General features: G+C 41.0%; 1 protein-coding gene across 50 annotated transcripts in view; it reads left to right on the plus strand.

Moving 5' to 3' along the window:
* The window catches only part of MICAL2 (microtubule associated monooxygenase, calponin and LIM domain containing 2), a 160425-nt gene that overhangs the window by 50259 nt on the left and 95509 nt on the right, over window positions 1-14657 (plus strand). For all 50 annotated transcript variants that reach the window (XM_074586046.1, XM_074586055.1, XM_074586061.1 and 47 more), the window contains one exon: window positions 2536-2893. In XM_074586046.1, the coding sequence (XP_074442147.1) occupies window positions 2630-2893 (264 nt within the window). In that variant the 5' untranslated portion in view covers window positions 2536-2629. The remainder of the gene's footprint in view (window positions 1-2535; window positions 2894-14657) is intronic.

Consider the following 14657-nt stretch of genomic DNA (forward strand, 5'->3'; position numbering starts at 1 on the left):
TTATCAATTATGCCAGAGTTAACTTTTAAAGATCTCTGTGTTATATGAACATGATAAGTCTTGTGGTGAGCTAAGGACAACAATGGAGAGGAAGTACTGTTTTATAGCTGTTAGGTTGGTCAAAGTCTGTGGTAGCGATGTGAGTTTATAGTGATTAAAGAAACCTAATCTGGCTGCCACTCTCTTAGCTGAAATGTCCAAAGTGGAATGTTTCACTGAAACTTCCCCACTCACCAAGAAGCTATTCATAGTTATTTTGAGAGAAAAGAAAAATACTTTGGCTTTTCTATTATAAAAAAGTATCTCAGGAAGGTATGGAAGTCGGGTGAAATAAGTGTTAATCCTTCATTTTAATTCTTTTCATTTCAATGCATCTCGAATCCTACGGTGCCTGTATATCAAGCATCTTACACTGTGCTGTTGCTATCTTTAGTTGCCTCGTGTTGCCTTTCCCTTGTAAAGCTTAAGCCCAGGCATATATTTTAGCTGTACCAGCCTCTGCATGGCGGTCCCTTATCTTTCCTCTGCCCCTAGGAACTTCTGGATCTATTGGTCGGTTTTGGACTGATACCAAAACTGCTATATAGTTCTGCGTTCCCAAAGCCAGGGCTGGTGAGGGTTGTGCTGGGCCCCCCTTGCACCCGCACTAGGGCAGCCAAGGTGGCTGAGCTCCCGCTTGCCAGTGTGCCATTGTTGGAGGGGTTTGCTCGTTAATCATTGGAGACTTGAACCTGAAAAGTGATGGGTTGTCCTCAGCTCTTTTTGAGTCAATGGGAGTTCATGGCACTCAGTTTCTTGAAAAAATTAGACCCTCTGGAAGCTGGGGCATATAAAACTTGCTTTTACCTCAAAGCCCTTCAGAAAAGGGCATGGAGGATGCTATAAATGAAGTATTCAGCGGGGAAAACAAAAATTTCCTGACTTATTCCTGGCACCAAATACTTAATCATGACATTTGGTCTAAGAAAATGTACAAACTCTTAACATTGCCAATTTATTTTACCCACAAACCAACAAGAGACTGATGATGTGCACACAAAGGTTATTTATTTTGAGCGCAGCCAGGGAATGTGAGTATTCCAAATGCTTCCTCCTATCTCCCCATGGGATCTCTTTAATAAGTTGCATAATATTTTTCTGTATTAGAGGATTGTAAGATAGACATGGTAGGTCTCTTCTTTACTTAAATACACTGGTTATGTTTTCTCTTTGCTTCTTTGAAGGAAGTGCAAGCAGAGAATGAATAGTTTGTGAACAGTGTTAAATTAAAAAGCATAACTTCAAAGGCCTTTTTAACAATTTATTCTAAAACTATCAGCCAACAGATGATGTTCCAAGCAAAATAACTAATTATGTGTGAGGTTAGACAAGCATTGATTTAGTTTTTGATTTCTTGGACTGGTAGGTAATTCTTTAATAGCAAGAAAAAGAATACATGACTTAAATCTCTGGACTTGAGTCCAGGTAGACCCTCTTTTGAGCATAAGTTTATACATAACCTGTAAAAATTGTCTTGGAAAATGTGAAAACCACTTGGATGTTTTCTGTGGACCTTGGCTGACTCTAAGATGCACCCCATTAGAGATTGAGAGAAAGGTTAAAGAAGGATAAGGGAGTGCCGCAAAGAAAGCATTTTAGTTCTTGCAAACTTACGTTAATTGAGAATAGCATTGCTCTTGCAGAATGTAAGGGTATTTATCTGGAATATCAGGCACAGTTTGACAGTGATCATGTTGCTAGGAAAAGCCAATGGGGCCCAGTGGGCCAAACATCATTACTTTATATCCTCAGCACGTGACAAGGTACGACTCCAAACACATAACTTTAGCATTTAACATGTGGAGACGTGAAGATAAAATTCCTTTCTATCCACTAGAGCGCTGAACCCTTTCGCATTTTGGCAAGAGAGTTAGAAAAAGGGGAGCGCTCTGTGGTTACTTGTTTTCTGTTTCTTCAGTTCTGGTGTAACTTGTGAAAATGTTTCTACTTAGCCTATTTTGTACATTTGCTCGAGGCACGTGATTGTGCCAGTTCTAAATTGCTCTGGCTAAGCTGCGCTCTTGGCCCTAGCTTGTGCAATGGGAGAAAATTCCCTGAAACAGTGTTGATTTTTAGCTTCAGGTTTCTAGGGATTCTTAAAACCAAAGTGTTACCAGAGATGTGCTTGCTGTGACATAAATTCTGCTTGGGAAAAGCATCTGGACGTTTGGTTTTTCTTCATCTGTTATCTAGCACCTATCACTGAACAAAAATTAAAGAAATCTTCAGGGTGTTAGTGAAGCTGATTTTGAGACAGTAGGCTTGAGTTTGTAGGGGTTTTATGACAGTCTTTGTGAAGTACGTGTCATGACAGCACAAGTATGTTATATTTACCTGTAAAGCTTATCTTGGATGCCACTATTAACTTCTGTACCTGGTTAGCAGAAGTTGTCGTATGCTCTGTTTTTATGTTTGTATTGGATATGCAGTTTAATTTTGGATTTAATTTTGTTAGACAGAACCTGCTTTAACATGACCTGCGTTTGTCTTTTCTAGGAATAACATGCTTGGAAGTACTTGGTAGTGTTGATCACTTGTGCCCCAGCACGAGAGCTCCAGCTTAATCCTTTTCAAACATTTCTCTTCGAACATGGGGGAAAACGATGATGAAAAATACAGCCAAGCTGGCCAGATATTTGAAAACTTTGTACAAGCGTCAACATGCAAAGGTACCATTCAGGCCTTCAATATTCTCACTCGCCAACTTGAATTAGATCCTTTGGACAATAGAAACTTTTACACCAAACTGAAGTCAAGAGTGACCACGTGGAAGGCCAAAGCTTTGTGGAACAAGCTTGATAAAAGAGCAAGTCACAAAGAGTATAAACGCGGAAAATCTTGTATGAACACTAAGGTAAGTGGAGAAATTCAGTTTTGGGTTTCATAGCTTAGAATCTTTTAAACTTGTTTTTCTGCAGAAGGAAGGTTTCTACCATCATATGTAATGTGTCTCCTCATGTAACCCTTCCTTTAATATACTTTTTGAAACTATCATTGATACCAACTGATTTTGACACATTTTCAGGTATTTTTGTTCTGCAAGTTTTGTGGAAACACACAGCACGTAGAAGTGATCCTAAGAGCACCACGCTTTACAATCTCCCTCAGTCATGGCAGAAACTCATGAGGGCAGTAGGCTTCATTCATTCCAGGCTCACAAAAACTACTTGCTTTATCACACAGGGTTTTGCAAAGTGCAAATCATTGCATATTCAGGAGGCTTCTCAGTTTGCTGCTTGGTGAATGTTGTAAGGGACCAGGGCTGGCCAAATGTGTTTCAACATCAGTTCCTAAACTGTTCTCTGGAAAGTGCTGCTTGGAGGTCTGGGGATCTGTCTTTGTCACCTAGCATTGGCTCTACTTGCTAAACAACAGCAAAAAGAAAATCCTGCACTATTTATGGATTTAAATACTTTCCTGTAGCTGCTTTTTCACAAGCACAATATGTAAAGTTGCTATGTGGTAGTTACTGAAGGACATGATCTGCTTGGTTATGGAAAGGACAGGAAATGATCTCTTCAGCAGAGCGTGCAATACCATATTTTGATAGAGAGAACCACTGAATGTTGGTATAAATCTTGTTGACAAAACTGTACAAAATACTGTAGTTTGTGCCGCTTGTTTTGTCTAGCTATCACAGAATATTTTTAATAGCTTTGTCTCAGAGCAATTCAGTTATTTACTGCCAAGTGATTGCTAAAAGTTGTCCCAGGAAGGGTAAGTTCTAAGAAGCTAATTCACTCTATAGAGGTATAACAGAGAGGAAGGGCCCACGGGGGGATAACTAGACACCAAACTGTGGAGGACTTTTTAACTAAACATCACCGAAGTGTTATTTTATGAACTCAGTAGATAGGCAGTGTTGAAAGTCTCTTTCTTGTTGTTTGCATCGAAACTTCCCAAAAGCACCAGGGAGAAGGACACCATGTTACCTTCAGTATAGAGAGGCCTGTGTTTTTATTTCTTTACTTCTAATAAGCTCCCAATGATTATTAACTTTTTCTAAGGTAATAAATGTCCTTACTACAATTTTCTTTAGACGAGGAAGAGTGCCATTACAGCTATTTGCACTGTTTTCCTGACAGCCTGTTTTTCTCCTTTCCTTTTTCCCTTCGTTTCCCTTTTTGACCTATGCTTCCTTCCTCCCTTTTGTTCTTTGGAAAAGGCCTTCAACATATGTCATTGTGCATCTTTGTGATGAAAACAGACAGGAAAGGGAAGGAACGAGAAAGTGGCTGATGATTAACAAATTATAGGAGATATTCCACATGCACCTCACCTACACATACAGCTCCCGGTCCAAATTTCCACGGTTAGTTTGACGAATTATTTGCAACACAAAAAAGCAGTTTTAAGACCATGTGAAATACAAAAATGAAGTCCTTCTCTCTCAAGTGTGACATTACAAAGCTAAGGCCTGATTCTGCAAAGTTCTTAAGCAAAGGGATTAATTTTTTTATGTGGCGAGAAGACTTATGGAAATCAGTTGGTACATAAAATACCTTGTAATGCTTTACAAGGTTGCCAAGCACAGGAAGATAAGCAACACCTTCCACAGAGTTCAAAGTATGGTATTACTGCTCTTTGAGAGTAAAGATTAATTTTTAATGGCATGGTGTAAGTATTTGCAGAAATTAATGGACATATCTATGATGCACATATGATCAAGTTGCAAATATAGAAGTCTGTATGTGAACAGTGTGTGTATAGATATTCTGCAAAATACTTGTAGATGTTCATTATGAGCCTGGACCATGCCCAGAGCTGCACTTTACTGTGTCATCACTGATTTAACGAGAGAAACATGAATCTTCAGATTGCTGCAAATGAAAGCAGTAACCGCAGTCTGCGGGCTCTGTGGGGATATCTACCAAACATTCCTCACACGTGAATCACAGTCTGCTGTGGAAGCCTATCTACGCAATGTGAATGAGAGGAGACATGTTGCAAGAAGACTGCAGACTCCCTGATCATTGCCGTGCTGTGCTCTGACAGCCCCACTTACAGATAAGGAATTCTCAGAAATGCTGGCAATGCAGAGAGATTAGGCTACAATGTACATACCTCAATTTTTTTCTTTGGTGCAACTGGTGATTTTAAGTTTCTGTCTTTCTTGCATGTTATGCCAGCTGCTGTTTTTAGTAGTGAAGCAGGCAAATGTGAGTTAGCAGGCTAAATCCTGACAGCGGTGCCCAGTGCTCACCTTTGTGGAGTTGCCTGGGGACTGGTTGAAGTAGATCAGCCTGGAGTGAAAATCTTACTTAAAGCAAGATCAGAAAATGAGCTAAGTGGATTTTTGCAATTGCCGTTCTGTAAACAGAGCCAAGGTTGCTAGTAGGCATAATTTGAAAAAAATATATGACTTGAAGGCTTTACATAAGGTTGTGGCCATGAGCTCTGTAGCTGAGTGTGCAGCTCACAGTTCTTAGATAAAGCTTTGCAATCTGTCTGGCTGCTTGCAATCTTCCCAATCTTTGGAGGAGACAAAGGAGATAAAACACAATCAGGATCTAAATTACTTATGGTCTCTCTCTCTCTTTCTTTCTTTTTTTTTTTTTTTTTTTTAAACAAGAAGCTGGTTCCTCACCCAAAAACTGTTCATTTTTTTTGCATAGTATTTAAGAGCTGAATGATGCACTTGTTGATTTTTGTGCTTATAAACTCTTCAACCACACTTAAGTTACTCATTACAATATAGACAAGTTTTATTCTTACAGAACGTTGCACTCCAACTAAATAACAACAGTCCTGTGTCTTAACTGCTCTTGAAGAGCATTGCCAAATATGGCTTTCAAAGTTTCTACAATGATATGATTTTAAGCTGATGAATAAAACAAGTTGAACAATTTTCAAGAAGTTTAAACCCACTGCTATTTCAGCATCACCTTACTGTGGACTTTATTTTCTCTTTAATTCTTTGTAGAAGGAAAAAAAAACAAAACCAAAGTGCTGCAGAATGACATGCACAAAATTGGGGCAGAAGCAAACTTTTTTTGAAACTGTAGGAGTCCATCTGTATGTATATTAAATCTGTATCATGCATACACTTCCTTCCATCACCAATTTGTAAAATGGGAATGAGTACTGTTCAGAATAGGTGTTTCTGGAGCTGGCATTTGCACGGTTCACCAGAATTAGAGAGAAGCAGAAGTCTGTCCTAAGTAGCCAAAACTCTAGAAATCATACTGTGATTTTTTTGCAAATATGTCTAGAAAAAGAGCACAGCTTTATTATCCTGGCAAAGTTTCTCTCTCATTTTTATCTTTTACTGTGCAATGCAAAGTAGCGTGCTTGCAATCTGTAATGATTATTTGTTTCTTCATGGAATGAAATGTAGCTAGACAATTGAAGACTAAAGGTTTAATATACGTTGTTCACCATGCTAGCGGTTTGAATGTGTCTCTAAATTTATGAACATGCAAAACATAGTAATATGATGATGAACAAGAATCCATCCAGCTAGTTGCAGAGTGTATTCAATAGCCTTTTTAAGACATGTGTGAGAGTTCTCTAAACATTTATTTGACCCTCTCTGTATGGAGTAGATCCTTTACTTGCACTTGATTTACTGGCAGTTTACCTATGTAAATGGTATGCACATATAAATGAGGTTTCCACTGATGTTTGAGATGTGTATGTATATGTATCAGAGGGCAGGACCTGGCTCATGCTGTGCACCTGAAATTCTGGCTCTCTCATGACTGTACGTTCATGTTTGAGGAGAGCAGAGATTGGGGCACATGAAAACACCCCAGACTTACTCTGAAGGGAGGTGTTGATTCTCTAAAGCATGCAAATGTGGTGTTGTCTTCCCCCTCAAACATGTATGCTGTTGTTTTCAAAACACATGCTTACACTTGAGGAGAACTAAGGGAACTGGTTTAAGGTGCTAACGTGTAATTATCAGCTGCCTTGATAGACTCTAGCATTTCTCTCTGGGTATACCCAGTTTCGGATGATGGTGTTGCACATGGAGGGGAGGGCAGTGGCAAATTCCTGTGCATGGCTGTGGTCTCCTGAGCATTGTCTCTGTTGTAGACCCCACCTTGGGCATGGTTCCTGGGCAGAGGACTTGTACAGTCTGAGCAGTGGTTTTGAGGCCTAACTGGACAACATTATTATAAAGCAAATAAATGAAACTGAGGTAAGAAGTTTTGAGTGCTGTGTATGTAAATACATACGTATGTGCACTTGTAGGTATATGTGTACATACATCATATAGATTCCTGAAAAACAAATGAAGTGATCTTGAACTCAGTCCCTCTTGGCCTCTCTTGTTTTCCTCGTTCCTGGACTTGGCCTTTAAAAGCTTGTTTTATAATAGATTAGGTTCCCTTCCAAAAACTTCTGTTGAGAAACTTATTGTAAGAGAATGACTCTAAAATTATTTATGACCACACTTCCAGGGCTTGCGTAAAAAGACATTGGCTCTTTTCAGTAGCCTCATATGCTGTCAGTCCTAACCAGGCTTGGTGGCATTGGTGTCTCTGCTGTAGGGGAAGGCTCCATGGGCTCCTCCGGTGTGGGGTGCAGCTTTAGCTGAGGCAGCATTACAGAGACCTCGAGTGGGGACAGGAACGGAGGGGAGTTGGGGCGAGGGTGTGAGTCAGATGAGAAGGAGCCCAGGGTCAGAAATGGGGATGGAGGCTGGAGGTTTTGCAACTGACTCAGCGGTGGCCCCGAGCCTCATCTCCCTGTACTAACCACACTGGTGTACCCGCAAATGATAAAACAGGACCGTCTTTATCTGCCAGACTCCTTCTGCCCCTTCTCATGTTGTCTTCGTTTCCTGTGAAGCAAAGCAAAGATGGTCAAATGAATGCTTTGGGAGTTAGTAAAACCTACATCGCCTGGTGTTCTCCTTCCCACAGAGCTGAGAAAGGGAGAGCTGCTCCAGGGCCGTGCTGGGTGCTGCCACGTTACATAGCCATAGGGTAATCAGCAGGATGAGGAGAGGATACCAGGTCTCTCTCCTTGTTATTAGGTAGAAATTGGCTTCCTACCAGTCCTCAGTTGTTTACAAACATTCTAATCTACAGTCTTGCCCCTCATGGTAAATGAGGCAGGTTGGGTTCTAGATGTCTTCTGCTCCCCACTCCCCACTTTCCTCTGTAGTGCTAAACAAATACTTGTCTCTTAATTAAGCAAATCATTCAGCATGTATAAACCTGATGGTGCTGTGGCTAAATTTCCTCCTGAAGTACTGGCTTGGTTGATCCTTCAGAAGCAAGTGGGATTTCCAGCCAGGTTTCTCCTGTGCTGTATATACTGGTACAGAAGCCAGTGAGTTTGTGTGTTCAAGTGTCGTGACTGATTGTGTCCCTTGAGACAAATACTTGTTTTTTTGAGAGAGTAATTGAATTGTAAGATGAAAGAAGGGAATACCAGTTATGCTTCAACTCAAAAATACTCTTATTATAATGAAACCTTTAACCTGTTTGTTCTGTAAAGAGTGAATATCCAGATGGCACATCCCTTTTGCTGGATTTACTAATCTCTTCAAAATAATAATTGAAATGGGGAGATTTCCAAACTTGATAATCAGGGTTTATAATGAACCCACCAAACTTATCTTAGATGTATTAGATAGAGTTGCAAACTTTCTTATTATAATAGAAATGTGTTCCTGTGAAGGTCATAGAACCTGAAACCAGAAGTTGACTGCCATATTTATAGGAAGTTTAGTGAATGAAAGGTTGTGAGTTCTCACGAAAGTACATTCAGCTGCTTTTTGGGGGGTATTTTTGGTGGGTTTTTTTGCTTTGATTTGTTTTGGGGTTTTCTGTTTGTGGGTTTTTTGTTTTGTTTTTTTTTTTTTTGTGGGGGTATTTTTTGGTGGTGGCTGTTTTTTAAATCCAAAAGCACAGTGCTTGGAGAGCAGAATGCAGAAGCTATTGAGGTGTTGGGGGTATTAAGGGCCATGTATTCCACTGACTTTTTAAGTGGTACCTAGATGTGTTTGGTATAGTTGAAAGACAAGCTGTTTATTTTGGTAGCTATGCTTCTTTGCTTTTGCCTTTTGGGACGTGGCACTTAAAGCCTTGCACTGGATTTTAATTGTAAATTTATTTTTAAGAATTTTAATAAGCAGCTTTTACAGAGTTATTTCAAAGTAGTAGAAAATATGGGACTAATGGGAACAAGTGGTAAGGAAATTTGTTTGAGATGAGGGGAGAAGCAGCACATCACCTATGAACATGCAGAGAAACCACAGTTGTGATCACTGTCTATGCATTCATTTCTCTAAGGATTTTTAGAGAGAGGGGATGGGGGAAAGCTCGGGTGATGACAGAACACACAGCAGACAGGGTTCTTTGAAAACAAAGCAAAGTATTTGACTCTTTGAGCTGTGTTTTAAACTGAGATTGGGCCAAATTACGTCAGCAAAAGCAAATGTTTGGCATGTGATTTGGTAATGAAATCACTTTATTTTTATTATTCTACAGACGTTTCCACAAACACACGATTTTTCAGCTTTATCAGTCATGAAAAGCAATGAAGCCTGGCCAAAGTAGCATAATCAGACAGCCTAAATAAGACTTTTTCAGGCATTTGGGAATTTTAAATTTTTTGGCTTGCGAAATAACAGTAGCTTTACATCTGTACTTTAACAGTGCTGTGCTGTTTCTCGGTCCCTTGCTTAATGGCTTTGCAAGTAATCAGCAGAAGGGAACTGTCCCACCCTGACCTGATTTCCTAGATATTTTATAGAGATTCCCAGAGGGAGTGACACCCAGTTACTTTCACACAAAATGCTACTATTGTCACTGCAAGTGGCTTAATTAAGTTTGAATGAAACAAAAGGTTATGACAGGGCGTGTGGCTTTGCGGTGCTTTTGGGTTTGACTGTGAAAAGGGCATGGCTGTGTGTCCAGTGTCTGTCCCGCAGGCTGGGTGGTGTGTGCGGGGTGAGGGAGGCTCTCGCCTGGCCCCTGGCGCACAGCCCCTGCCAGCCCTTCACCGGGGTTAGACCCTTCTCCTGGGTTCAGAGGGGCCTCCATGGTACCAGATGTGGTTGTTAGGGGCTTGTTGTTAGCTACATTTCCAGCTTTGCTTTGGTAATGTTTGTGTACTGATAAGTGAGGAAATACATAGCTTTTGCTACCAAGAAGTGATTAAACACTTGGCTGCTAAAACCCAGATTTCAGACAATAAGGCAATTTCCTGTCTCCTACAGTTCAGGTCCTTCCTGAGGTTCCCATGTCTGTCCTGAGAACTGGGATTTTGGGGATGTGGTTGCTCTCGTTCCTCTTTCTGCTGACGAATCTGACTTTACATTATTTTCTGGGGTAGGCATTTGCGCAGATCGCTTTTAAAAAAAACTTTTGGTAGCATGTAAAATATGACAGTTCTAAGAGATGGTGTATAAGAAATGAAAACGTAAAATATTTTAGTAAAAGCTGATTGTCTTAAGCAAATAACAGAATTTCTATTTGTATTTTCTCACTGAAAAGCCTTAACGGTGATGGAGTTGTGGTCAAAAAAAAGTTTAACTGGGATCTGTTGTCACACAAAGTAGAAATTTCCCGTTTAATGCCTTTGAAATTGCATTAATTTGCATTACTTTCTCTGCTACAGTGTTTAAATGTGGATTATTTTGTGTCAGTCAGTTCTCAAAATTCCCACATTCCCTATATTTACACACAAAACCCGTTTGTGTCTGTGAACAGCCAGGTTTCTGCAAACTAATGTAGACACCTGTTTGTCATTTCAGGTCTCTGGGATATTTGTGTCTCAACCTATATATCTGATGAAAGGTGCTTATTGAAAAATAATCTTGAGTTTGTACCATAATGTGATGCTATTACAGTTTTCTAATTCTTCAGTCTTTTAACCTTTTCCTCAGGTCAGGAGTGTTTGGGTGAGTTTAAGCTGCATTTTGAAACAAACCTGGCAGGGGGGAGAACCACATATTTCTGTGGTGAAAAAGCCTTTTCAGCTGAGAGCTGTTGTCCTGGCAGCTGGTCACAGTTTGCTTCAAATCTTCCTGACCTGTGAGGGTCTGGCAGGTACTCAAATGGGCCTTGGTGCTGTTCTGGGCCCTGGGTGATGGCAGAGAGAAGGACAAGCGTAATACCATTTCAGCTAATGAAAGAGCTATACTTCACATCTACAGAAGTTTTAAATTAGAAATATACGAGCTGTGGGCCTGTTATACTATATACTGGGAGATGAGGCTTGAGGGGTGAAGTGGGTAATGGTGACATCTTACCTTGATTGTGAATGCCACAGCCAGATATGGGTATCTTCCACCTTTGCGAAGAAGTTGGCCCAGCATATCTGAGGGAAGCAGAAGTTGAAATTTTCACTTGACCCTCGTAGAACCCTTGCTTTAATGAGAAAACTTGTGAATATGGTTTACATTAAATTACGTCACACAGGCAGCTAACGAACTGTACTTACAGTGGTGCTCGCAATAGTTTGCTGCCAATCTGCAGAAATGCTTTAAGTGGGATTTCAGTGATTCCTTTTGTAGACTGGTACTTGTCACACTTACTATAAAATTGGATGCTGGATTGAGGAGGTGCAGTTGGTAACCAAACTGGAATGAGCTGTTACTGCTTTGAAACACAAGGTTAGAATTTTAAAAAAATCTTGAAAAGTTGAAGAAATGGTGTGAGATCAAGAGGATAAAATTCCTAAAAGCTACTAGAAAATTATGACCCTTCTCTAACGAAGGAGTGTGCAACACCCAGAAAAAATCGGGAATATGCTGCAGAAAATGATCTGGTGCTTATAAGGGACCAGGCACAAAGCTTGAATCCATAGGGTGTAGTGCTGACCAAGGGAGCCTGTCCAAGGAGACCTGCGGTGTGTTGGGGACTGGGGTGGGGGGAGTGTTCCTTCAAGTCCAGTTGGTACAGGTGAAGCCCCAGCTAAAATATTTTGCCCAGTTTGGAGTATGCGTTATAGCAAGAGGCAGGTAAACTATAGCAAGTCCAGAGTACAGCAGCAAGAATGGTTAGAGCTTTAGAGAACGTGCCCTGTAGGAGAGGCTTAAATACCTTCGCCTAATATACATTAGCGAAGACCCAAAGAGGAGCGCTACATAGTTACTTGGAGCACAACCAGAGCTGTTATTGATTTCACTTCTAATAGTCGGGCTAGCACTGATAGATCAAATTCTGATTAGTTTTTCAAAGTTTGTGTTTTACTTTGGACGTTTGCTGCTCCTATTTCAGCTCTGAAGAACAGCTTGTGTTTCCCAAGGTCGTGCCTGTTTCTGCTTAAGAAACCAAGCAAGAGATACTGCCTTGCTTGTCTTGCATCACTCTCTGGATTTGCTCATTTGACTAAGGTACTAACTTAGAAGGAACCATGCGGTAATGCCACACTTTGAATTAGTCTTGTGTTGCTTACTTCCACTGCCAACAATGAGTTACAAGAGCAGCTTTAAAAGGAGCTGTGCAACAGCAAATACTTCTCTCTGTGACTGGTGTCCACCTCCCCATCCTGCCTGTGCTCTGCCATCCTCGCTGGATTTACAATTCAGATAAAACAACTGCCCCAGGGGAAATTGCAACTCAGATTAGAAAACATTGCAAGAGATGGTAGCAAGCTTCCTGCCAAGGACTACACACCCAGATCATTAATAAGAAGTTATGCTGATCAGCAAGTGCTCAGTGGAAGGCGGAGGCATTTCTCTCAGATTACTTTTTTTTTTTTTTTTCCTTTTCATTTGTTTGTTTGTTTTTTAGCCAGGTAGGAAATAATTGCATATGGTAGGAAGCCTATCCTGGCAGGCGAGGGCTGTTGTGACTGGTGGGGCTGCCGCTGGGTCTTCTCACCGGTGGGGCTGCGAGGGCTGGGCTGGTTTGCTCCATCTCCTGCCCGGCTGTAGGCACCTGGGGTAGGAAGTTCACTGTCAGCCCAGATACAGCCCTGATAGTGGTGGAACAAGCACAGCCGGTGTTGTTCAGGCAGGTGCCTCTGAATTTCACCCTGCCTGGAATGTGAAAACAGAGTCATTAATATGTGGCCATGTAAATAAACACTGATCTTCTGTGTATGTTTATCTCCCTTGTGTTCTGTCGGATGTTGGTGTGAAAGAGACTATTACACCTTGTGATGTGCAATTTGCTGCTAAATTTTATGTCTTCATCTCTCTGCCCGTCTCCTTGAAGCATACTCCTTTTCATGTTTTTTCACCTTTTTTATATTTACTTTTATTTTTCAAGACTCTTTCCTGCAGTAATAAGGGCTGTTATGTACCTTCTTTGTTTTCAGCGGAAGAGGTTTTGAAAGAAGAACTACAGGTGCTGAAATCTAATTTTCACTGTGCGATATGCTGCCAGCAGCCTGGTTTCTTGGTTCTGTATGAGTGCTGTTAACCTTCCCTGCTGTCAGAAACCTTCCTAAAGAATGTTACGCTAAAGATATATTTTTTAGTTCTAGTTATTTGAACTATTTGAGTCCGTCTTGCTTGTTGACGCTATTGGATGCCATATTGCTTAGAGGCGCTGGTTGGTCAATCCCTAGTGTTTTCAAACTGTAAATGAAAATGTAAAAAAGTAAAAGCATTGTCTGCCTATGGTAAACTGGTATGTGCAAGTGACCAGTTAAATAAACTGGGAAAAAAACAGGTTATTGCTCTTTGGAGCTGTGTTTGACTTTACTAGTTAAGAGGCTGTGAATGCTAGCGCTGGAAAATGCAGTGCCTTTGAAGATTGCATGATGACCTGGGAGGAAATAGGAGCCAGAACGGCTGCCTACTTGTACGGGTTTGCATTCTGAGCTCAGCTGAAGCTGCCTTACACTACCATACAGTGATTCTGCTTAGGCAAGTTAGAAATGATGGTATTAAATAAGAACAGCTCTTTAGAAATAAATAAATAATTTTAAAATCTGGATTCTCACTCAGACCTGATGGCTAGTTCTGTATGAACTCATTTACCCAGTACTGGGTTCTGAAAGCCAAGTCTTAATTGGGTATGGGTTAATCATAGAATCATAGAATCATAGAATTGTTGAGGTTGGAAGGGACCTTTAAGATCATCGAGTCCAACCTTTAGCCTACCCTGACAAGAGCCACCTCTAAACCATGTCCCTAAGTGCCCCATCTACCCTTTTTTTTAAACACCTCCAGGGATGGTGAATCCACCACCTCCCTGGGCAGCCTATTCCAATGTTTAATAACCCTTTCAGTGAAGAAATGTTTCCTAATATCTAATCTAAACCTCCCCTGACGTAACTTGAACCCGTTTCCCCTCGTCCTATCACTTGTCACCAGGGAGAAGAGGTCAGCCCCCATCTCTCTACAACCTCCTTTCAGGTAGTTGTAGAGGGTGATAAGGTCTCCCCTCAGCCTCCTCTTTTCCAGGCTAAACAACCCCAGCTCCCTCAGTCGTTCCTCATAAGGTTTGTCCTCCAGACCCCTCACCAGCTTTGTAGCCCTTCTCTGGACACGCTCCAACACCTCAATGTCCCTCTTGTAGCGAGGGGCCCAAAACTGAACGCAGTACTTGAGGTGGGGCCTCACCAGTGCCGAGTACAGGGGGATGATCACTTCCCTAGTCCAGCTCACCACACTATTCCTGATACAGGAATTCACCTGATACAAAAATATATTTTGGAACATATTTTAAAATATTCTGTGAAATTACCTTGAAATAACTTGA

Source organism: Larus michahellis, chromosome 4, assembly GCF_964199755.1.
Source record: "Larus michahellis chromosome 4, bLarMic1.1, whole genome shotgun sequence".
NCBI classification, from domain to species: domain Eukaryota; kingdom Metazoa; phylum Chordata; class Aves; order Charadriiformes; family Laridae; genus Larus; species Larus michahellis.